At 46.0% G+C, this 24,036-nt stretch overlaps 1 protein-coding gene across 8 annotated transcripts in view; it reads right to left on the bottom strand.

Moving 5' to 3' along the window:
• KCNQ2 (potassium voltage-gated channel subfamily Q member 2) overlaps positions 1–24,036 on the bottom strand; it is a 120,546-nt gene that overhangs the window by 29,555 nt on the left and 66,955 nt on the right. For 6 of the 8 annotated variants that reach the window (XM_050918666.1, XM_050918662.1, XM_050918664.1 and 3 more), the window contains exons 7-11: positions 23,012–23,107; positions 20,294–20,388; positions 13,859–13,888; positions 8,358–8,426; positions 5,486–5,515 (exon numbers count right to left, since the gene is read on the bottom strand). In XM_050918666.1, the coding sequence (XP_050774623.1) occupies positions 5,486–5,515; positions 8,358–8,426; positions 13,859–13,888; positions 20,294–20,388; positions 23,012–23,107 (320 nt within the window). The remainder of the gene's footprint in view (positions 1–5,485; positions 5,516–8,357; positions 8,427–13,858; positions 13,889–20,293; positions 20,389–23,011; positions 23,108–24,036) is intronic. The other 2 variants (XM_050918667.1, XM_050918661.1) reach the window with 1 other exon arrangement.

Raw genomic sequence — 24,036 nt, forward strand, 5'->3', positions numbered from 1 at the left:
TGAAAGGAATTGCTCTGTAGTAAATTAGGAATGACTCGCTATTAGGAATGACCCCTTCTGCACTCGGTTGGTTGCATTACTTCACCAACTGTTGACTTTACTAAAAAAATGAGTCTGGCAGATAGAGCCTACCACCTGCTTGGAAAAAAAGTAGTCTCTCCTTAATTTCTTGTAAATAAATTTAATTGCTGGTTTTTCAGTTCCCCAAGCATGTGGAGTCCACGTTAATGTCCTAGAATAAAACTTTCCTCCAAAGCCATTCAAGGGGTTTATTTCTCTTCTTCCAAGTATTTAGTGATTAATGAATTGCTCCTTCTCTGCTTGCCACAGTGCTACGTGAAATTAGGTGTTAAAAACTCACATCAGTGGAATGTGGCAAATCCCTCCAGGCTAAGGAATTGGAATTTCAAAATTCATAAAATCCATTTTTCGTATCACTTGCAAATCCGGATCAAAAAAAGTGTGTGTCGGAGGGAGGCAGTTATGGACTTGTTAATGAATCAATAAAGTTCCCATGAATGTGACCCGAATCACGCTCTTTTCTGTGCTCAGGGACTCGCACACTGTTAGCCATTCACCAAGATAGAGGTCCCTTGACACAGAGCTGCCTTCTCTTTGCGAAAAGGTTATGAGGTAGACCACTGACAGCTGTGCTCAAGCATTACTAGACAACTTTGCAAATATATTTACATTTCAGAAGGGGGGGGACCCTATTTGGCTTTCCCCCTGTTTTCTTAAATTTGAACTTGGCAGCCTGAGGAGCTCGTGTTTAGTAACAGAAGGAATTTGCAAAATTCTTTCTGCTCTGTAGCAGCCAGGGCAAGTTCAAATGGAATCCACCCTCTCTTTCTTTAGGACTCGGAAGGCCTCTGCAACAAGTTCCGTGCAGACAGACCCTGCACTCACATAGAGCCCAAGTGACAGGTTAGCTGCCTGGGTAGCCATACCACTGGGCTCTGTAGATAACATCATAGACAGAGAATATTCAGCATGCACAGATTTGGAGAGACACACTGGTTACTTGGGTTCTTAATCTCCTTTTCAGTCTCTAAAGAAAGTAGCAGTCCCTTCTTTTCAAATAATCAGCCCCCATTATGGCCACTGATTATTCCCAGATTACACACAGTCACAGCATGAATATCTGACACCAGTTTTAATAACAATATCACTCTAATATTATATAGAGATATACACCCACATATATTTTTTTAAAATAAATATATTGCAGAGGGACCCAATCATGCACCCATTCAAGTTAATGGTAAAACTCTCTCTGATTTCAATGGAAGTGGGATGGACAACCACAATCTACAGCTTGACGGAGCCCTTTTAAACTGGTTGCTAGGATTATTTATACAATTGCAGGTGACCCTAACTCATGCTGGAGCACGTAATCTGCTTCTTCTAACTCTACAGTTCCCTAGAATTCTGTTTCTTTGCACTCTGACTTTTTTTTCAGTTTGCCTGATCCTGTCCTGAAAAATACAAAAGGAAGGGCATAAATCTCATCACAGATACTTACAGATATTCAACAAACCATTTTTAAAGAACATGACATATATTTCACATAGAAATCTCCACAGCCCTAGCTAAGCCATCCATGTGCCCCTTAATACTTTGGTCAGAAGACAAAATAAGCAGAGACAACTTGCCACACTGAATTTGCAGCCTGATTAGTACGTGAATAATCACATTCCATTACCCTCTCTGAATGGTAAGCCTTGCTTAGTAGGAGTAGTGAGAAAGTCACACCACGTCCCTTCGGCTTCCCCAGAGGTTATCAGACAGGGTAGCTGGCTGGCCAGACTTACATCTCTACACTGAGTGAGACACAAGAGATGTGTGCGCTTTTAGAGGGAGTGATCATAGCTAGCTACCCTGTGGAGGTCAGCCATCAGGACGTGAAGAGCGCTGCTCCCCCACCCCTGGCATAAGCCAATTGCGATGCAGATGGACAGAAAGCACCCAAAGCACTTTGTGACAGAGCAGACTGTATGAGGAGTTAAAAAAAAAATGTAGCCAAATACCAACATGGTTTGTGCCTATCACAACCTGCACTGCAGGTCACAGAGAAATGAGCTTATGTTTCTTAATAGCTGATCAGCAAACAACTTCACAGTGCTTGGTCACGGGATGAATGCAGACAAGTTTGAGTGTAAAACAAAACAGAGAAATGGCAAAGACAAAACCCATCTCCAAGCTGCGATGCCTAATTCAAATCCAAGGCAAAATAAACTACCTCTCTTGGTAACTAAAAAAAAAGCTATTAGAGTGCTAGACAGTAATAGGATAACCCCAAATAGTGTAACTGCATTTGTGTAAAGGGGCCTTGACTGTCAGTTTGGGACAGTCCCTAGCATAGTGGGGCTCTGATGCATGATTGGAGCCCTTATATCATAATACAAATAATAAATACATTAATAATTGAATCCCTGTGGGCTTAAGTGCACTGCATATGAAATTAGGGGCGTGGTCCTGCAGAGTATACTCTGGCTTCAATGAGATCTTCCGGTGCTACTCAATGTAAGGGTATTGGGGTCCATTCCAAAAGAGTCCAGACTGTCTATCTGAGTGGAAAGAGTTTCTTTATGGGCACTGAGAGTGCTGACAATTTCGCCCTCAAGCGGGAAGATGTGCTGATCTTTGTCAAGTGCCTTCACCAGTTCTGCAGCAGTGTTAGAGGGTGGAAGGGAGGATTATTGCTCTAGCAAAATATTGGGGGGAAAGGTTTGGCTGCGCTAAGGAGGCTATTGAGAACGATATGGAAAATATTTTAATGCTATTATAAAAGTCAACAGCACACCCTGCAGCCACTGTCCTAGAAGAGCAACAACAATGATTAGAAGCATGAGGGGAATATTATAAGGACTATGAAAACTTAGTTTGGAAAGGAAACAGGTGAGGAAGTTATAGAAAATAATGAATAGGAAAGAAAAGGCCAGTTATGCAACTCCAATTTACATTCTCCCCTAACATAAGAACAAAAGGGTGCTGGATACAATTAAAAGGGATAAAATTAAAACCACTAACAAATACTATTCTAACGTGTATTAACCTATGGAGCTTACTGCTGCAGGATGTTTGTGAGATTAAAAGAAAAATGCTTCTCTGACTGAGGATAGCATCTGCAGTTACAGTTACACAGGCTAATATAAAATCACAAAGAGCTATCAATCCTCAGACTTCAGGGTCTGAACAGAACCTTGGCTGAGACCAAGTAGAGATTCTTCTGCATGGGCCAACTAGGTGCAGTCTGGGGATTTTAATTTTTCCTCTGAAGCACACAATATATGCGACTAGCAGAGACAGGAGACCAGATTAGCCAGATTATTGGGATGACATCCTGGCTCCACTGGACTCATTGGCACTGGGGCCAAGATTTCACGCTTGGTCTCTTCCAGGAAAGCACTCCTGTGTTGTTTTCCTTGCTGATGATATTTGAAGTGGAATGAAGGATGGGAGGTTACATTCCTTCTCACTGCACAAGGTTAGGCCTCAAAGCAAGAGAAAATAAGGTCTGAATTGTGAAAACATGATGTTGGTGATTAGATTTAGTTGGCAGCTTGTGGATGGAGCACTTTGGAGATCCTACATGCACAGAAAAGCTCAGATGAGTGACAGGAAGGAGATAAAGTGGAAATAACAGTAAAGCTGGGCACTTAATCCTCTTAGCTGGCACCTTATCTACTTAAATATCCTTTACTGGATTTTGTGCCAGGGAAAAGTTAACTTGTTTCTAGCCCTTAGATTGAAAGGTGCGGCAGATACAGGAACACCATCCTTAGACAGTTCTGGGTGTAAAACAACTGTCTTGCTATATTTAAAATGTTAGTGATCTGCAAGAAGTGTTTAGTTCCAACAGTATTTCCTTCTTAACATATTTAGGTCATAAACTAAGTTGGGTGGGGTGGAAGGTTAAAAACATTCAGTTTGAAACTCAACCTGAAATTACTGCCAAGTAGAACTGGTAGGATACTGAAAAGCAATTATCTAGGTTGAGCTGGATGGAAAATGAGGAACATTTGTCTCAAAAATTGTCATCAGCATTTCCCCCTTGCCCATTTTTCACTGGAAAATCTGTTCAAGCTAAAACATTCCAGCAGCTCTAGTGGACCGCTAGCCTGCGAAAACATCAGTCGCATACATTATTCAGCGAACTCTAAGGCAGAGAGATCTGCGATCCAATGAGGCATACCCTACTTAAGGTGATTCCTCAGTTCCAGTACCTGCTGCCAGTCATGCTAATGGCATCCTCTGTATCTTGCAGTGATGGTTTGAAAAAGGTATAAAATATTATGCCTGTGCTCTTTAATTATAGTGGGCCAAATCTTGAAGCTTTCCTTATTCATGCAAAACTCCACCTGAAGTCAATGAGTAAAGACTATGGCAGGGGACGGCAACCTCTGGCACGCGGCTCGCCAGAGTAAGCACCCTGGTGGGCCAGTCAGTTTATCTGCCACATCGTCAGGTTCGGCCAATCACGGCTCCCACTGGCCGCAGTTCGCTGTCCCAGGCCAATGGGGATGGTGGGAAGCCATGCCAGCACATCCCTCGCCCGCACTGCTTCCCTCAGCCCACGTTGGCCTGGGACGGTGAACCGCGGCCAATGGGAGATGTGATCAGCCAAACCTGATGATGCAGCAGGTAAACAAACTGGCCCGGCCCGGCCCGGCCTGCCAGGGTGCTTACCTTAGCGAGCCACATGCCAGAGGTTGCCGACCCCTGGACTATGGGATTGAGTCCATAGAGTATAATCAGTTATTGCACACAACAGGTTCTGGTAAGAAGGGCTAACAGGGGAGTGCTGGGAAGTATTTGGAGCTGTTGACGTACAAAGCGATTGCATGGCATGGAGGGCCAGTGGACGTAGGCAATGCTCCATTTCTCCAAACTCCATGGCCTGGGAGAGTTCTGAGGGTGTCTGGCTGAACATGCTCTGGTTTTCTGGTACAGGAGCTGAAAGAAGGGCAGAGCCAGGCTTGCGCTTCAGTCATGGGACATGCAGTGGCAGGGGAACAGAACATAAAGTGTTAAAATTGGGTCTACATTGTTATTTCAGCTCCAGGATTCTGAAAGCAGGCGGAGGAAAGAGAGGCATAAAACAGTCCCCTTTTCCCATGTATCCTGGACATTCATTTGCCAAAAACTCAGAAGACATCAGTTTGTGACAATACATTTCTGAGGGCAAATTTGACACACCTCAAACTTCATCTGCTGCCAGCACAACCCCCTTAAACACTATCCATACACATAGCTACAAAATATAGTCAAGGTATACTGCGAAGAAGGAAAATCTGATATAAGGCCCAGCATTACATATATGTATGACACACAGAGACATGTCCCACAGCACAGAACAAGCATGTACAAGCCACTATGCTGGTTTTAATGGTGCTCAGCTCCTTGTTGGTTACAGGCATACATAGTGCGCACACTCTCACGTACATGTAAAGCATGGGAATGGCATGTTGGCAGTGATACAGACCTGGGTGATGGCTCAGGCTGCTGCTCTTTCCTTTAAACAGAAGCAATAGTACATTATCAGTGGTGTCAGGTAGGAAGGATGCTGCTGCATTCAGTGTTAAAACATAACGAAAGGACAGTACCAAACAGTACAACTAAGTGAGGTGGATAGAAGGGAGGGCATGGAGCACTTACTCCTGGGGCTTCCGGACTGGAGAGAACATAGCCGCAGACTCACACCACCTTGGGAGGAGACACACGAGATGTATAGGGTCAAAATGTCACAAAACCCACCTCTTTATGCACACAGATTCCTATGGAGCCCTGCGGTTACACCACTTGCATGAGCAGTGCGGGACAGCGAATGGTTACGCTCCTTTGAAAATTTGGCCCCCCGAGTTTGTTTCTGAACAACTCTCCAGGACTTTCACAGACCTTTCATAAACTTTCCTCTCAGCTCTTGGGCACAGAACTGACTTTGATGGGGTGTAGCCAGCATTTACTGCCCCCTACCAGAGGCCTTGCCCAACCTTTGCACATCCCTCTCTACAAAGTGGTCCTTTTGGAAATGATGAAAAGTGAGTTTGGACCTCTAGGAATTATCTACAGAGATCTCCCAGGGTCAGCTGCCGGTGGAGCCAATGAGACTTGACCCTCCTGCAGTTAGAAGGACTGGGAGCAGGCAGAAGCCAATCAGGGCTCAGCAAGTAAGATAAAAAGAATTGGCTGCTTCTTTCAAGGACCAGTTCTGGGTGAAGCTGTGACAGGGAAGGCAGGCTCTCCCTCTCTTAAACTTAACAAACCTGGCCTATAAGGGACCTAGCTCTAACACCATTTTGCCTCACTCAACAAAGGGCTGGTTTTTTTATGTTATGATTAATGTCCAGGTGGCCATTTTGAGTAGTGTTAATTTATTTTTCTGTAAAATTAAGGCAAGTCTGTTCTGCGGGACGCCCTGGCTCATGCGGGCCTGTTACACTAACTCCAGGAGATGTTGTTTCATCGATGTATCTGCCCCATCCAGTGGGTCAGTAGTGCAGAAGTTTGGGGGGCGGGGTTGGCTGGAAGGTGCACAGCACTCTTTTTCCAGCTCCTGCAGGAGCCTCAGCTGTGGCTAAAGGTCCACATGAAAAATTATCTTTGGCAACTGCTCGTTGAGAGAGAGAGAAAGAGAGAGAGAGAGAGAGGAGCCATGTTTTCAAACTCTGGCAATTTGGGGATGCAGTTGCTGCATGTCATTTAGATGTTTAAATATGCGATTGCCCCAGTAAATCAAGGGCATAAAGGACAAATTGAACTAAATGGCATCTCTACAATTTCAGGCACAAAACCAGAGGCCAAGCCAAGGCCAGGCTGAAAAACTCACCCAGGGTTCATATGAGATTCAGGAACTTCTCTCTCCCAACAAAAAAATAATGAAAAATGGCCTGGTCGCCTAGTGGCTATTCTTTGCATTTCCACCCAGGAGCGCTTCATTTGATTTCTGGTCCCCATCTCCCATTCTCCAGGCTGGCAGGGATTGAGAATGCTGCAGAGGCAGCTCACTTGGTCCTTGGGAGAGAGGGAGCAACACACGTGCCCCAGTGAGTGGGGATTTGCCTGAGCCAGAACACCAGATTGCTCTGGGGAAGTTCTGCTGCAAATTCAGGGACAGATTTCCTAAAACGCAAGTGGAAATACAAATGCAGATCTCCTGGGCCTGGCTCTACTCAGCCGTGACCATTTTAGGTAGTTAAAAAGTGGTATTGATGAGCTCTGAAGAGAGTCCCATCTAAATTCCCAAGCAGAAGGAGAGCAGCCATGATACAAGGCCTGGGGGAGCATAACACAGGTGCCATTTACAAACAAGCCAGGAGCCATGCCCAATCATGGGATTAAATATCCAAATCATAAAGGCCTTTAGTCAGGCATGTTAAGCTTCTGATGCTTTAGCAAATTTTCTGAAACATGAGATAACTCCAGAGGTCTTGAAAAGCCCCAACCCCCTTCAGCACTTTGCTCAGTCTTGCCAGGTAGCCAAAGCGGGAACCACTCTTAGTAAGTGCAGTTACTCTACCTTCCAGGGACCCCTCCTCCGCAGGGGATCACAGTCCATCGGGGTAGGGAGCCTTATTTAAAAAAAAAATTACAAGAGGACCCTCCCCCCCAACTCACTCTGAAGATATAAATTGCAGTGGGACAGTCCTTCCAGGTGTGGTCATTTCTAATTTATCATAGAGGGCCTATCAAAAATGAGTTGGAAGCTTCTGATTTACATTGATTAATATCCATTGACTAGTGGATTAATATCCATTCACCTGGCTAGTTAAGGAAAAAAAAAATAAATCTGCAAATAGCATCCAAGCTTTGTGGCTGGGGGAAGACAGATCACAGTGAACGTCCCTTCCATTTCTGGGTTACTAATTCAACCTTATTGGTTCTGAGGGAGCAGCAGAGGTGGGGGATTTATTGGGCTGCAGAAAGAGCAGCATGCTAAATAAGGACTCCTCTCACACCAGTGAAAATTGGGTGTAACTACACCCAAGTCAGTGGAGTTATCCTGGTGTATGTGAGAGGAGAATCAGGCCCTGTATCTCTTATCTACATCAACTACAGGAATCAACTCCAGGCTTTACCTCATGACATATTTCTTTCTGTTGTCAGCTGAACATCCAGACAATGTTTAATAGAAGATGATGCAGGAAAGGGTCTAGCAAAGGCATTTACAAGCATCACCTGGGGAGAGGGATGGGAGCCAAGGCACCATATAACCCATTATATGGAAGCATCCAGGTACACAGAATTCTCCAGGGCTGTGCACATACCATGGAAGGAAGGAAGGAAGGAAGGAAGGAAGGAAGGAAATTGGTTTGCCAGTTGGGTGTTTTCTGAGCTCTCCCAGCTCTGTTGCTAACCTGAAAGTCAGTCCCGATTTGCTCTTCAGGTTCCTGAGGAGTTCCAGCTGGTTCAGAGGTGGGATGAGTCTAAAGTGAGAAAATGAGAGATGGTGACGTTCAGGCAGAGACAACATCACAACTTCCTGTCTCGGGAACTTCCCCACCCACTTACTTTCAACCAAGCTGAGCTTCGTGTCGGGGTTTGCAAATACTGGGTGGCTTCAGGAGAACGAACAGGGATTGGACCTCTAAGGGCACTTTTCGAAGTGCCCAAAGGTAGGTGCAGGAGAGATAGCAGGAGAGCGAGAGAAAGAGAGAGAAATTTCGTTGGCGTTCTTGTATCTCTAAACTCTCTGAAGTTGAGCAGTGGCCAGTGTTCCTATACAGTACTATTACGTTTGGCAAGGCAGGTGTTTATAGCATGTTGTTTAGCAGTTGGTCCTACTTTGTTAGAGGTTCCACGCAGGCCCCCGAGACTACGGCTGGCAGAACTCAAAGTACAGTGTTGTATGGTCCTGTTGCCAGGGGGCAGAACTCCAGAAATTGGGGATATCCTGGAGGAAGAACCTTACAGTGTGAGGGGAGACAGGCTCCCAGAGGCTGCGAGTATCCAAGGAAACTGGCAGCAGTTTTGAAAACTTTAAACGAATGCTCAGTCCAGTTTTGAATTTGGTTGAATGTTTGATTCATACTTCATGTGTCCAGTCCCGGTGAAGACAAAATAAATGTATGATACGCCTTGTATCTTAGGGCAGAACTGAGGTTTCCTCCTCATCTGTGATCTGAAACTTACAGAAAAAGACTGACCCTACCACCTTGATCATCCATTGGTTCATGAAAAATTCTGCCTCTCTGGCTTCTAACAACATAAAACCCACTGAGTTGCAATGGCACAGCAGGTATTAACTGTGCTGCCCACACTTATGTCAGCTAGCAGAAGCGTCGGAGAGACGTTTATGTAAAGGGCAGAGAGAGTGCTATTGTGAATTCATTAAAACTGTAGGGCTCTGAGGATGGCTCTATAAATGTTTTACATTGATATTCACAGTCGAGTTCTCAACTGCGAGAGAAGCAGACTGGAAATGTCAAGAGATGGGATTCGTCTCCGTAAAAGACACACTTGACTGGAAAGAACAGCATCCACTCAAGCGTCTGCTCAGGGACTCTGCGCTCAGGGTCAGGGGCTGATGGGATTAATTCAGATGCTTATTGAGACTTTATTTGCACAACCCTGGTGTGCCCTTGCCAATATCTGAAACTGCTCCTTCCAGCCGATCTTCCCAGAGGGCATGAAATCAGCACAGGTAACCCTCCGTCCTGCCTATGACAAGTCTCAAAGTATTTATACTCGTCTGAAATAAATGGGCCCAGATCCTAGCTAGCTAAGCCTGGAATGGGTGTAAGAGCTTGTCTTCACTATCACGCTACACTGGTGCAGCTGCGCTGACGAAGCGCGTCTAGTGAAGACACCCTATGTCGCTAGGTGAGCGCTCTCCTGTCGACATAATTACTCCACCTCAATGAGAGGCGGAAGCTCTGTTGGCAGGAGCACGTCACACCCCTGAACAACATGTTACCTTGGCTTAGGTGGCAGTGTAGACAAGCCCTAGCTAGCCAGACCCTTAGCAGCTCTTGGCATTCAAAGGCAGCACATCAAGGAATTTATACTCATTCAAAGGAGTCACCCACTCTGGACTGCTGCCCCCTCCTCAACATATACAGCACCTCCTACATGGCAGCTGTCTGGGTTCCTTACGAATGTGCCACTCACAGCATGTAGGGGAGGGCAGTTTCTAACATCAGTGCAGTTAGCAACTAAGGAGTGCAGAGCATCAAAGCAAGCTGCACCTTCCTCCACCATGTTCTCTCAGATGGCCACTTCTATGACACATCCAGACTCCTGGCAAAAAGAGCAAGAACCGTGAAGTGTCTCCTGCATGGGCATGATATGGCCCAGCAGTTCAGATCTAAAACTAGGCTCGACACTTCAAGTAAAGGAGATTCTGCATTAGCTGTCAGCGCTTGCAGGGCTGATGTTTACTCATTACAGGGCAAGAAGCATTACAGCACTTAGATGTTCCACATGGATTGGATGCACCTGTCCTTCCCAGATAAGCTATCATACTGGTCATAGACACTGGTCCACGTTTCTTATGCACCTGCTCAGTCAATCTTGGAATAAAGCAGGGCATAATTATGGACAGGGTTCTTCAGCAGGTTTAAATTATAAGGGCAGCATTTTCAGTGGTCTTGCTTGACTGAACACACGATTACAAGAGCACGTGTGCTGCATGTACAAAACTCACATTTAAAAGCACAATGATCTACTCAGTGAATGTAACAGTTGGGTTATTGTGTGCACAAAATGGAGGTAATCATAAAGTTTCTAAAGAGGTTGACATAAAAATAGGGCCTCAAAATTTGGCCTGGCTTCCTTTACATGCAGCTTATGATCAACCAGGTTTTTTCTCCACCTAAAGCAGTGGTTCTCAAACTGGGGCTGCCACTTGTTCAGAGAAAGCCCCTGGCCGGCCGGGCCGGTGTGTTTACCTGCCAGGTCTGCAGGTTTGGCTGATCGCGGCTCCCACTGGCCACAGTTTGCTGCTCCAGGCTAATGGGGGCTGTGGTGAGCGGTGCAGGACAAGAGATTTGCTGGCTGCCGCTCCATGCTCGATTGCTGGCCAGGACGCGGGTGCATTTAGATGCCCCCGTGCGCCCGTGGGCACCAGGTTGGGGACCCTTGACCCAGGGCGTCAGGTGGGCTTGTACTCAGGCTGCTAGGCCACACTACTGCCAGAGCTGCAAAGTCCCACATTGCTATTTTTAGTGCACAGCTCAAGCTGAGCTAGAGTGGGTCTGTCCACCCAGGTTGGGAGGCACACGCTGCACACAGCTGCAGTACAGAGGTCCTCTGAATGTGCTCAAGTGGAAGAGAATTGTATGTGAAGTAGAGTGTTGTGTTTTGTGCTAGGATGTGGAAAAGAACCTGAGATTGTGGTGTTTGACATTTTCTCTCTCTTAGCCCAACATTCATTTCACTTGCTTGAAGGATGCATGTTTAAAGACCAGCAAGGCAAGAGGATGCACGCACCAAGGCACACTACTACACAGAGCTCATGGTACCCAGCACAGCAACTGTTAGAACTCCTGCTCGCTGCACAGGCGCCATTGGTTTGTACTTGTGGCTCCAGAGTGAATCGTCTCATCTTTCTCATCAAATTGACCACTCTGCTCTTGTTGACACATCACAAGAAACACAACACTAACATCAGGCATTCCCTAACCCCAGCAAAAGAGCACAAAATTACTGTTGCTGGAAGCACAAATATTCAAGCATAACAGAGCCAGGGCGGTAGGGTTCTCATGCCTCAAAGCCCTCCACAAAAAAAAAAATGATACCATTGCAAAACACAACACGGAGAAGACAGCTGGACAAGGCAGTGCGCACGAGCACACACACACAGAACTGATAGTCATTATTTCATAATGCAGCCCCAGGGAGTGAGAAAGACTGAGCAACAGACAGATGAGAAGAAGTGGATGTCAGAGCTGGGTGGACAGCATGGTACCGTGAGAGGCCCAAGATGCAGCAAGTCCTGTCTCTGAGATGCAATGAACCCTCCTTTGCATTGTGGTTTTGTCTTTATGGGACAGAGAATGATATACACAAAATTGATAATGAGGAACCCAGTCTTACAGCTTTTACTCACACAATCAGTCCCATTGACTTCAATGGAATTACTCACGTGAGTAAGGCTTTCAAATTGGGCACTATGAGCCGGATCTTTGTTGGTGTTGATAGAGCTATGCTGATTTACACCAGCTGAGGATCTGGCATTGTATGCACATGAATTTTCAGCTGCAGTCCCTGATTTTGCATGCCCATGTTTGCGTATGCAACTGATTCTGCTTGCAAAAATGCATAGACTCATTATGCACTGAAATATGGGTACTCTGGGCACTATTGTCAGGGTAGGCAAAAGTGCACATGCAAAGTTAAAGGGCCAGTTTGAGGCTGGCGGAAGTTTGGGCCCAGTAACTTGCATAGGGTTTTCTTATTTAAATTCCACTTAGCCTCTGCAAAATTGTTATGTACTGTAGCTAGTGGGGCCTGATCCTTATACCAATGAAGTCAATAGCCTATATGGCATTCAAGATAAAAATAACCAGGCAGTTGGTTTGTAATTGTAGAGTAGTAAGTCTGTACACAAATGGCTAAAATATAACAATTGAGGTAAAGTATGCGTCCTGTAAAATAAACTATTTTCTGAAGTATGACTTTGTGGCTCTGACCTGAACAGCTCTTCATAAATTTTCCAACTTTGGGAAGTTTGTAAATATCTTTATTTTATGGACTGCAAACAAGAGGCCAGTTTTTTGTCTCAACTACACAAGAGTAAAGGCCTGATTTTCAAACCGAGCTTCCATTCTGTGCCACAGTGAAGTATATCTACAACTCTGTACCTGCAGTTCATTGTTGCTTTTTTCCTGTAAATTAACTGCAGGGACAAAAATGTGACAGCAGTTCACTGTGGCTGTAGAACGTGCAACTGCAAAAACTCAGACTGGGTTTGGAAAAACAGGCCTTCAATCAGATTGACATCAATGGAGTTTATGTAGTTTTACACTGTCGTAACAGAGAACAGAATCAGGCCTGCAATTTTGAAATATAAAGCAGCAAATAGGTGATCACTGTTCTCCTTCTTAAAATAAGTATTTACTTTCCTTTGGGATTTCTTCATGTATAACATATCCTGTGATTCGAAAATCCACTTTTAGTAGCCACTGAGATCATATTTATTCATAATAAATCTTTTACATGTATCATATATAGATCCTTTCAACCTGAACGACCCCAAAAGGTTAGACTCACTGAATGAATTATTTATTGCGAACAGTTCACTCAGCTCTAGCTCTGACTCAGAGGGAAAAGTGTCACCTACTGAATTGCCAATAACTCTCATAAACCTTGTTGAGGTTAAACTGCTCTTTCAAAAACCAGCACAGGCTGTCAGGTGCAGTCAAAAACAGTCATTTCGGTTTAACATATCTTCATTCGTAGCTAGTGGCCACAGCTGCTACAACAAAGAGTGGATTGGGATAAGAGAGGGTTGGAGAGGAAAAGTTGAGAGATGGAAATAAGAAAAAAAAGGCTGGGAAAAGGGCAGAAAAGAACAGGGAGTTTTCTTGTTAACTGTCCTATGAATTTGAAGATGCTCATAACCTGAGCTAAGAAAACCAAGCTCACTGAGAAACCTCCTGTTCTCCTTCCTGAGATTGCCACTTAGATGTACAGTTTCCCAACTCTTGTGCAAACCACCAGCTAGACTGTTGATGAAGATGCATGGAATTAGCCTACAGACAGCTGAGCAGGGAGGTTGATTTTTGAGCTTTTTTTTAAAAAAAAAACCACCAAAAAACCCCAGGGGTTTGGTTGTATTACAAGCTTAGCATGTTATGGTCCCAGACGAAGGAGGAGTGACATAACACATGGTTTCAGATTCACATGCAATTCATACCTGGAGGCACCATAGGTTTGCGTTTGCGAGCTTTTCAAGTGTTTTCACCAAAGAAAACAAAAGGGGTCAGAGAAAGAAAAACAGCAAAAGGGGTGGAGGGAGGGAGAAAAGAAACAGAAGAAAGAAAATTAGCATGTGAGCTACCTGTATTTCAATGAGCAGGTGTACTGTGAAGCAGGCTTATGGGTGGCTGGCAAATCTGAACTGGCTCCGGCATTCCCAGCCTCAGTAGGACTACAAATTGCTGCATATCTGTATCACCTTCAATAATGGCTAGTCTAGCGTTTGCTCAGAAAGCAAAAGTGGGCAAAAGAGATTGAGGCAAAAAATGTAGAAACCTCCAACCTTTTGCAGACATTCCCTGGGGGAATTGTTACACTCTGTCAGCAAAATGTTGGGGCCTCTTCCTGGAATCACATGATCTGCTCACTCTGAAATGCTGACTAATGAGGCACCTCTCCAGAAGCATAGCTCCTGGGTTCAATGTATCTGAGAATGAGGTTCAGAGGACCTACATTAATTTCATACTACAAGCATATCTCTACGGCCATTGATTTATACTCTCTGAATGCCAACACACAGGGAGAGCATTCCCATCAAAGATAATAATGCAGTCGAAAGCTGGGTATCGTTATAACTGGTGGTGATGGACACAGTCCTTTTAAACAAATCTGATTACAAATTTACACAAAAGTTTCTGCTGTCTGGGTGTATAAGCATGTACATTAAATGCCCATTACAATGTGCTTTTCTATGCACTCAATATTGGCATGTATCCATATGTTTCACACGTTTTATTTATTTGAACTTTGGTATTGACATACTTTGAGTGTAAGGGTTCAATTTTAGATTTTCCTAGGGAATAAAATATCCTCTCAAAAGAAGTGGGCCTAACTCTACTGCAGTAGGTCACTGCAATGAGAAATCTGATGTTCCGCCAAGACGTATGTAATAATTGTCCAGTATGAAAAAATCCATTCTTTGTGGGAGCAACATCGAGAAGACATGTAAACCCGTGTCAAAGGGCTCCTGCTGACAGCTACTTCTTGAGGAATAAGCAGCACAATGTGAGCAAAAGATGTGCCAATGCCAACCTACCTGCTTTGTGCCAAGGTGTCACCACAATTTACCACACGGAGGAAATACCCACTTCCTCATACCCACATCCAAAACAGACTTATGCATCCACTAGATTACAGCAGGTAACCCACAGCAGGGCTGTCCTGTGTCATTTCAGGCCATGTGGCATGCCATCAGTGACTTACATTTTTATTTCATTCGCCAGTTTGAAATAATGTATGAATTCCTTAGGGAAGTGTGTAGAAGAGGACAGAGAAGACACTGTGCCTCTGTGTGTGATGAAAGCTACAGCCAGAATATAAAGTTAACCCCCCATCCCCTTTTTTTAAGGAGGAAAAAAAACAATTTGTACTGAGCTTAGCCTAACAGATTTCAAGGGATATTGACATGGGAGGTGATACATTATAGAGTGAACCCCATACATTAAATCATTCACTGTGCAAGGCTACTGATGTTTCTGTGCAGCATCCAGGAGAATTTCAGAGATGTATCACATCGGATGAGTGACACTGACACCCAGTGTTCAATTTGTAATGAAAGAGGTGCCAGGGCACAAGCAATTTTGCTAACTTTAATAACTGATGTGGCCAGAGGCACCAGGAGGCTCTGAACTGCCCAGCCCAGAGGTGCCTGGGGTGGGGACGGGACGAGACGACTATGAACTGCCAGGCCCAAAGGTGCCAGGGGGCTATTAACTGTCAGGCCCAGTGGTGCTGGGGCTATGAACTGCCAGGCCCAGAGGTGCTGGGGGAGGTGGGGGGCTACGACCTGCCAGGCCCAGAGGTGCTGGTGGGGGGGAGGCTAGGAACTGCCAGGCTGAGAGGTGCCGAGGCTAGGAACTGCCAGGCCCAGAGGTGCTGGGGACAGGGGCAGGGGCTAGGAACTGCCAGGCCCAGAGGTGCTAGGGGGGGAGGCTAGGAACTGCCAGACCCAGAGGTGCTAGGGGGGTGGGAGGCTAGGAACTGCCAGGCCCAGAGGTGCTGGGGACAGGGGTGGGGGCTAGGAACTGCCAGGCCCAGAGGTGCTGGGGGGGAGGCTAGGAACTGCCAGGCCCAGAGGTGCCGGGGCTCATCCCTTGCACAAATGAAGCTTTGCTGGCACGGTGTTTTATCCAATATGTCGGGCACATTAGGCAGCAGCACTTCGGTGGTTCATTTATATCATGGTAATTTTGGTTAAATAGCACACCCTGGAACGTGTCAATTTAGCAACTATAATAACAGGATCTCTGATGGTTTACAAACATTTATTAATACTGCCGACACCCATCTGAGGCCAGGTTTATAATCCCCATTAACAGTCAGAGATTTTGTTATGAAGAGGTTACAGTAAGTGACTTTTCCAAGATTGCACCACAAGCCAGGGATAGCGCTGAGAACAGAACTCTGCTGTCCTGGCTCCCAGTCCCATGTCTATAACCTCCCAATCACACATACTCCCCTGGATATGGTGTTATGTGGGACTTCACAGTAATGACAGTATTGCTACATTTAAAAACTGTAGTACAATCGAAACCTGTTAACCACTAACAAGGTGCAAACCAAATCCCTAGACATGCAGACCTGCCATTTGGGGAAGTTCATCAGATCTTGTTCCACATTCAGATCTGGCTCCAAACTATGTGGCTTAGGCCATATGTAACATATTGGCGGGTCACGGTTTTCTATTGACCTTTTGGGTGACATTCACTGTACCTGCACACAGCACAATAATCAGGGTTTATGCAGGTGAAATTCAGCGGGAGAGGAAAGTGAATTGGAGACAAAATCTACCCACCTCAATGCAGGGAAAATGCATTGGGCTTCAGCCCCAGGGATTCAGTAATGGCCATCATTTGTGAGGGGTGTGATAGCCAGTGAACCCATGTATTCAAATATCCCTAACCCTTAGTCACCTCTAGCTCCACCCTCTGAGCCAGCCTGTGCAGGACTAGTGGTGACACCTCCTCCAGAGACCACAGACCATGCAGTTGTCCCTCAAACAGTGCTTAATTGACTTGCATCAATCCCCCACCCCCACCCACCATGAGTAACTCTCATCCTTGAGGGGTTTTTATTTAAGATGGCTCTACTCTTTCATAGGCTAAATTTCAATTCAATGCATCCAAAAGGTCTTCATTTAACTGACCAGATTAGCGTTCCACCAGAATTTCAGCTTTTGGTCCACGTGACGCAACGATTTTAACAGATCAATTCCTTCAGCAAATAGTCATTGAAAAGGGTTTCACTGTATGTTTGGCTCTGACCATAGGCTTATTCTTTCAAACAGCCTCCAGGCCTGATTCAGAGCCCACTGAAACCAATGGCTGTGCTGGCATGGATCACAACAGACTTTGGATCAGATCCAATGCCCTCACCCTTGCTGAGAACTGACTTCAGTAGGAATTATTTATCCTCAGTTAAAGGCAAGGAGATGGGAGGGAGAGACTTAATGAATGAGTGCAATGCTATTGGGAAACAGGTTGTTTAAATAAAACACTGAAGGTTGTTCATAAATGTCTTCAGCTAAAATAAATAAACATAGGGAATGAATCCGGTGCAAAACTTGCTGACCATAATAGTAATGTGAGTTCCAGTGGACTTTGAAAATGGATCAACAGACTGGCTGCAGGGTTTCTGACAGGCCCACTCACCCTAGGAAACATATTTGGATTGTCTGCTAGGATTCCAACATGCACCAAAAATCAGAGTGAAGAGAAACAGATTTAGATTTCTAATAGGCAGCTCTACTGTCTGACAGTTCCTCCCCGGGGTAACAGACCTCCTGTTCCAATACTGTATCATGCTATTCTCTAGTGGGATAAATAAGAAATCTGTGAGCTGTCTCAATGCCCAACAGTGAGAATGACAAGACAACGGCTGGCACCATAAATTCCTACTGTGAAACTAACCCGGTTGATTCATTCAGCATCACAGACCGTCCTGTGTAGCTCCAGGTAAGCACATTAAAATGACAGGGATGCACATGCTGCCTGGTCATGCAGTGCACGTTAAGCCTTGGATGTGTAAAATGACACTCAGTTCTATTTTTGGCATCAAGAGAAAACCGTAAAAAAACCCCACGTCTTGGCATTGCCATATTGTGGAGCCTGCCTGTGGGGGCGGGGGAGCACGGTCTGTTTCGCCACCTACAGAGGACAGAGAGGAACTGCTGAAAAGGATTCTTATTTTTGTGAGCTTCTCTTCAGGGCATCATGCCTCACTCTGAGGATTTCCCAGGATTTTCCTAGGGAAATTTCAGTGCATCTGCAAGTCCGATCCTGAAGGGTATGCCACTCTCCAGCTATCCCCACTCTAACTGGGGTCATTTAAGCTTCAATGGTGCCTTAGTATTAGCAAAAGGTCATTCCATTTAAACCATGCCAAACTGACACAGATGCCATTCAAATATGGTCGCTGCCCTGTGGCCAAGCAAATCAGATTTATTTCTTGCAGCTCTTCAGTCTTTCCCAGGTGTGTGGAGCTACTCATGGTGGGAGGGAGGGGCAGTGCACCTGGAAATCTGAATTTTACACCTTTGGGAGAAATTGCAAGTGATGTGAGTTGCGGGGAGAGGGATCTGGCCCATTTGCTGCCTGGCCATGTGGCTGGAGTGCTGCTGGCTTTCTGGGGATTGAAGATCAGCGCATCAGCTGGGGGCTGCATAGAGGATGGCTGGTGGGTAGATGCTGAGAGCTGTATGGGAAGTGACAGCGTCTGGGGATTGCGAGGGGAAGGATGGGGGCTGAGGGCTGTTTGCAAGGTGCATGGGGGGGTAGGGAAGAGGGCTGTGCAGGGACTGGCTGGTGGGTGAGGAGTGGGCTGGGTGCTGTGTGGGGTTCAGGCCTGGATTAGAGGTGAGGGCTGTATGAGGAGTGGCTGGGGGGCTGATTGGGGACAGATGGAGGCTTGGAGTTGCCTGGAGAGTGAGGGGGTAGGTGGGGGCTGGCTGGGAGAGCATGGTGACACTCCTTTGAGCCCTTCCCCTTCAGTCCCTGCTGATTGCCTCCTCCTCCTCCTGGATTCAGCAGGGGCAGCAGAGAGGCTGCCTGGATAGCAGACACCACAGCCCCTCCCAACTGTCAGGAGAAGCATCTGCAGCCCTGCCTGTTGTGTATGGGGCCCCAGACGGGCCGTGTGACAGCACGATGGCACTGCCAGCTGGGCTCTTGGCAGCCCTAGACTGCCCCCCTACTCAGGGTGAGCTGCAGGGTCAGTTCAGGATGCAGGCAGAGCTGTTACATACACAAGCAGTTTCTCCTATAGGTCTGATACTGGCAAAGCTAGGAAGTCAAACTTATCCGCAGGCCTCTGATAGGATGGGTCAAGCCTCAGGTCTTAAGTAAGCTGTATACCCTTGCGTCAGAGCTATGGAAGATGCCTGGGCATCCAAACCAGTTGTCTGGAAACAAACTTTTCTGCTGCTCTCCTCTTAAAGATGCAGGAGAACTCACTGGGGCTGCGGCAGTCCTGCCTACTGACATGTCTCTGCTATCAGTCTGAGAGATGCTGTTATCCGATGTCACAAAGGCAAGCATGGATTTCAGGCTGGGAGCAGTGTGTCCCCGGTGTCATGACTGTCAGGATGTGTCCACTTGCAAGGAAGGGGCTGCAGTGACTGTTCTTTTCATCAACATCTACCTTGGGTTGCCATTTCCCTCCTATTGCAAGCAATTACCCGGTCTCAATATTTGAAGAGACACAGAAGGGGAGGCTTTGCCTCATTCAAGCCCCTGGAGAGAGACGTGTGCTCTGTTTAATTGCTGACTGAGAACCATGACAATCAAAATTAACGTGGCTGCCCCAGGGCCTCATCCTCTCTTTACCCCACCAGTCTAGGTGGAATCAGAGGAGGCTGCCAGACCCTGTGAATGCCAATCACAACTCAAGGAAGCAGTGAACTAAGTGCTGCACTGTGGGAGAATGTCAGGACCAGTCAAGAGATTGGAGCAGAGGTTTGCTGAAGGGCAGAACCACCATTAGAATCTGGTTACAACGACAGGACAAGGCAACTCAGAACTAAGATCTGCATGGCAAGGCAAAGGATGCAGTTACCTACTTTCCAAGCTGCTCGAGGGAAGTCTTCACACTGCCGTAGCAATTGTCACAACACAATGCAACTACCAATGGATACAGAAAAATAAAGGTGAAAACGACAACACACGCAAAAAAGAAAATTAATATCATGGACATTAAAATAAAGCAAAAAATAAATACAAAAGAACCCCAAAGAGAAACTTAAAATTACGCCAACTCTTGCAAGCTTTTCAAATCAAATTTTAAAAATGTATTTAATTAATATAAAAAATGAATGGGCTGGATGGAGTCATTGGCACCATGAAACAGGAACCTGTTAGAAGGAGTTTAAAGCAGGTACCTGTACATGGGAACGGTGACTGTCCGTTCATAGTACTGCCAGGTAGAGTGCAGGTCAGTTCGAGAGAGGTTGGTGGCATAGAACCTCCAAGCAGCCTGTGGAGGAGAAGGGAGCTGTACATGTGAGTGAAAAACAGCAATAACTGTCCTTCCCACCCCAACCCTCCAATCCACAGCAAGAGAAATATGATCAGCAGATTCATCAGAGGACCAGAGTGCTAGCCAGCTGCTAATGGAAGGGTTCTTCGGTTGATTCAGACCAGTATTTTTAAAAGAGATGACCAGGCGATGAGCCTATGAAAATATACTGCTGCTCAGTATGAAAATGATTTGTACTGCTGCTCAGTAAACAGTTTAAAATTGAAGATGTATCCCTGGCTCATGGCACCCACCTCTGAAAATGCTGCCCTTGCTTTGTGGCTGGTTATGTTAAAAACAAAATAAAACAAACAAACAAGTTTTAGAACCTGATGGTTAGAAGTACTGGTGCTTACAACCCCAGCTGAGGCAAGGGGAGTTGTGGATGCTCAGCATCTCTGGAAATCGGACCCTTCAAGACTCTGAGAGAACACCATCCTGATAGTCAATATCCATTCAGCTGGAACATACATCAAAAGTTTTCATGGCTCACAAGTAGTTCAGTCTAGTAGCTGAAGCGCCTTTCCGCTTCCTAAGCCCACCGAGACAGTCTGTCACAGATCCACTCTCTGAGTCTGATTCTGATCTTAAATTGGTGCATTTCCATCAACTCCACCAGCGCTAGTACACCTGCTTTATGACAGTCTGACTGAGATCTGAATCAGACCCTCTGCCTTGAACCGGCAGCTCTCACTGGGTTCCTGCCCTGCTAGGTTTTATCTATTAAAGAACAGGGTCTCCCTGTAGACTGGAAGACTTGACAGTCTATGGCTTTACTGCTGCAATAGCAGACTATTACTTAGCTTACAATAGAGCCTTATGCACAGACATCTGTTTCCGTCAAAAAATGCTCCCAACTGCCGCATCACATTCACAGAAATTTTCTCTTTGCATAAAACCAATTTTGGGAAAACAGGCTGAATTAATGAATTGTCTGCATCATGTATTAACTAAATCAGCTTGGATTTTGTCGTTTCTCCCCCCAGACTGGCCGACAGCATCTGCTGTCATCCGGTGGATGATTTCCTTGCATTTATTTTCAGGCCTGCTGTCTAGCACCTTTTGAGCTGCCTCAAAATGCCACCTTCCCTCCTCCTCCAGAGAGTCTCAAAGAATAATGAATTGGAAACGATTCGTCTGAGACAGTTTAATATAAAATTTCCTTTGCTTGAGTCCCAGATGTTGGTCCCTTGGGTTCATTTCCCTCCTGTGATGTTCTTAAAACGTGTCATTTGCACTGTTTCATGCCTCAGCGGTACTCTTCAGTGCAAGAATAAAGGGTACGTCTACACTGCAAATCTCCCCCTCCCCCAGCACCAGTGAGACACAGAGCCTGGGTCAACTGATTTGAGCTCACAAGGTTTGCACAACAGGGCTAAAAATAGCAGTGCAGACGTTTGAGCTCAGGGTTGCTGGGTTTCAGAGCCCAGGCTCCAGCCCAAATCAGAACATCTACACTGCTATTTTGAGCCCTGCAGCCCGAGCCCTCAGAGCCCCTCAGTTGACCTGAGCTCGGAGACTTGCGGCCATGGGTCTATTTTCGCAGTGTAGATGACCTCTATGTGTTGATTCCTAGGAGGCTGGTTAGACAGAAGGTTAGGATCTGTTCCACAGCTCAAGGAAGTCCATGGGAAGACTCCCATCGATTGTGATGGGAATTAAGCAAGGCCCACAATGAAGAAGACCTTATAAGGAGAGGGAAGTGCACCTGCAACTCTTTACTTTGCACTAGGATGACTTTAAAATACTCTAACTAGAAAAAGCATCCATACCTTGAGGAGGCAAAGTGGCTTTTTTTTTTTACACTAGTCTTTCTACACTGGAGACGTGGGGCTAGACCATCAGCTGAGCTGAGCAGGGGTGAAGAAGCCACATTTCTGTTCCCCAATTCTGGACTGGCTTGGGGCCAAAATGACCCCATAGGGACCACTGCACCAGCTGAAGACCAGGCAGAGCTCTGGTCACTTCAGCCCAGCCATGGCACAGCCCTTCTCCATCCTCTATGTGTAGGTGATGTGGAGCCTCTTTGCCAGCAGAAATCTTCGGCTGTCCCATTAGGGGAGGTTTCTGCCTGAGGCTGTGGAAAGCAGCCAAAGCAGGGACCGAGGACCTGACCAGTCGAGTCAACTGTGGGTGAGGCCAGGAGTGGAATGAATGTGCCTGTCTCAGCTTAGCCCATAGCAGACACATATTCACTTCCCCCAGGGCATGATTTCCAGGCTCCGGGAGGGCAGATGGAGATGCAGTGACAGAGCTAAGCGGAGAGAACATGAGCAGCACCTGCCTGCATGGTGCCTTGTCTGGCCGCGCAGGAATCCTCTCAATTCCATGAGTGTAAAAAGATCTCCCTTCATTCAAGACAATTAACCAGAAGCAATTCTGCTGAAACCGTCCAGATAGACGTGGCTCCTTTGTGTCAGTTCATTCCTAGCCAGGCATTGTTACCGATACCTACATGTGACAGACAAAAAACCCAGCCACCCTGGACTGTCATCTCTGGGTCGCAATGTCTGCTGAGACAGAGTTGGGGGAGTTCACGCAGCACATCTCTGTCGTCAGGATTGGGGCACTGTTTACTAACCTGAATCAGGCCCGCTGCAGGGTTTCGCCTCTTCTCAAAGTGCTTTTGCCGATGCTGTTCTTGAACCTTCAGGGCAAAGCCAGAACCTAAAATGCCCTGGAAGAAAGAATGAGACTATTTAGAGTAATCTATGCATTAGCCCAGCTCTAAAAGGTTGTGTTTGTGATAGCTGTACCCTGACAGCTCGCTCTCTCCTCTGATTTGTTCTCTTCTCATTTTCTGTCTCATTGAGATCATGGTGTACTTCCCCTCTCCCTAAGCTAATAATTTCCACCCACCATAAAATGCTATGACTGTGAAACATGGAGTCTGGGGGTAAATGCTTTACTTCTCTCAGGCCTTGCAATGAAGTGTAAACTGTTCACCCAGTGCTGCAGCTCCATCAAGAAAAAAAGCAGTTTTCTGCAATGAACTCCCAAACGTTTGCAAAAATGATTGCGGTAGCTTAATAAAATCTGCCCAGTGGCCCAGGAGCGAGAAATGGCACTATCACTGGATTGTGACTATTTGGGGACAAAAACAAGGCCAATGGTTTCAGTTGCCCAAATATCTGTATTTATTTTGCAGCACACAATCCAGAATTTTTATCCTGTCCTATCATTCCCACCATGACCCTTCTTCATTCATATCTAAGGAAGCCAGTGAGTGCAGGCAGTATGAATAGACAACTGTGTCTCTCTCGTGTTGTCCTCTGTATTGATTCAAAGGAGTAAGTGTAACCAGAATATAGAGATGCACGGAACATATTATTCTACTGTTACTTGGCTGTTCTTCTGTGATCAGTTCCAGTCCACAGAGATGCAAGCTGAAATAGTCTTCAGTATTATGTGGTTGTTTTCATGTTCCTTGAAATGCCATGTTTGGTGGCAGGAAAGAAAAAATAAAACCACAGGCCCAAACTTTCAAAAATGTGCAGCCCCCACCCCTGGGACCAGGTTTTCAAGAGAGCTCAGCACATTTTTAAAAAAACATGCAGTTCGTGGGAACTGGGAGCTTTTGGAAAGTCCGGTTCTGATGGAGGAATC

The sequence above is a fragment of the Gopherus flavomarginatus genome, chromosome 11 (genome assembly GCF_025201925.1).
Source record: "Gopherus flavomarginatus isolate rGopFla2 chromosome 11, rGopFla2.mat.asm, whole genome shotgun sequence".
NCBI classification, from domain to species: domain Eukaryota; kingdom Metazoa; phylum Chordata; order Testudines; family Testudinidae; genus Gopherus; species Gopherus flavomarginatus.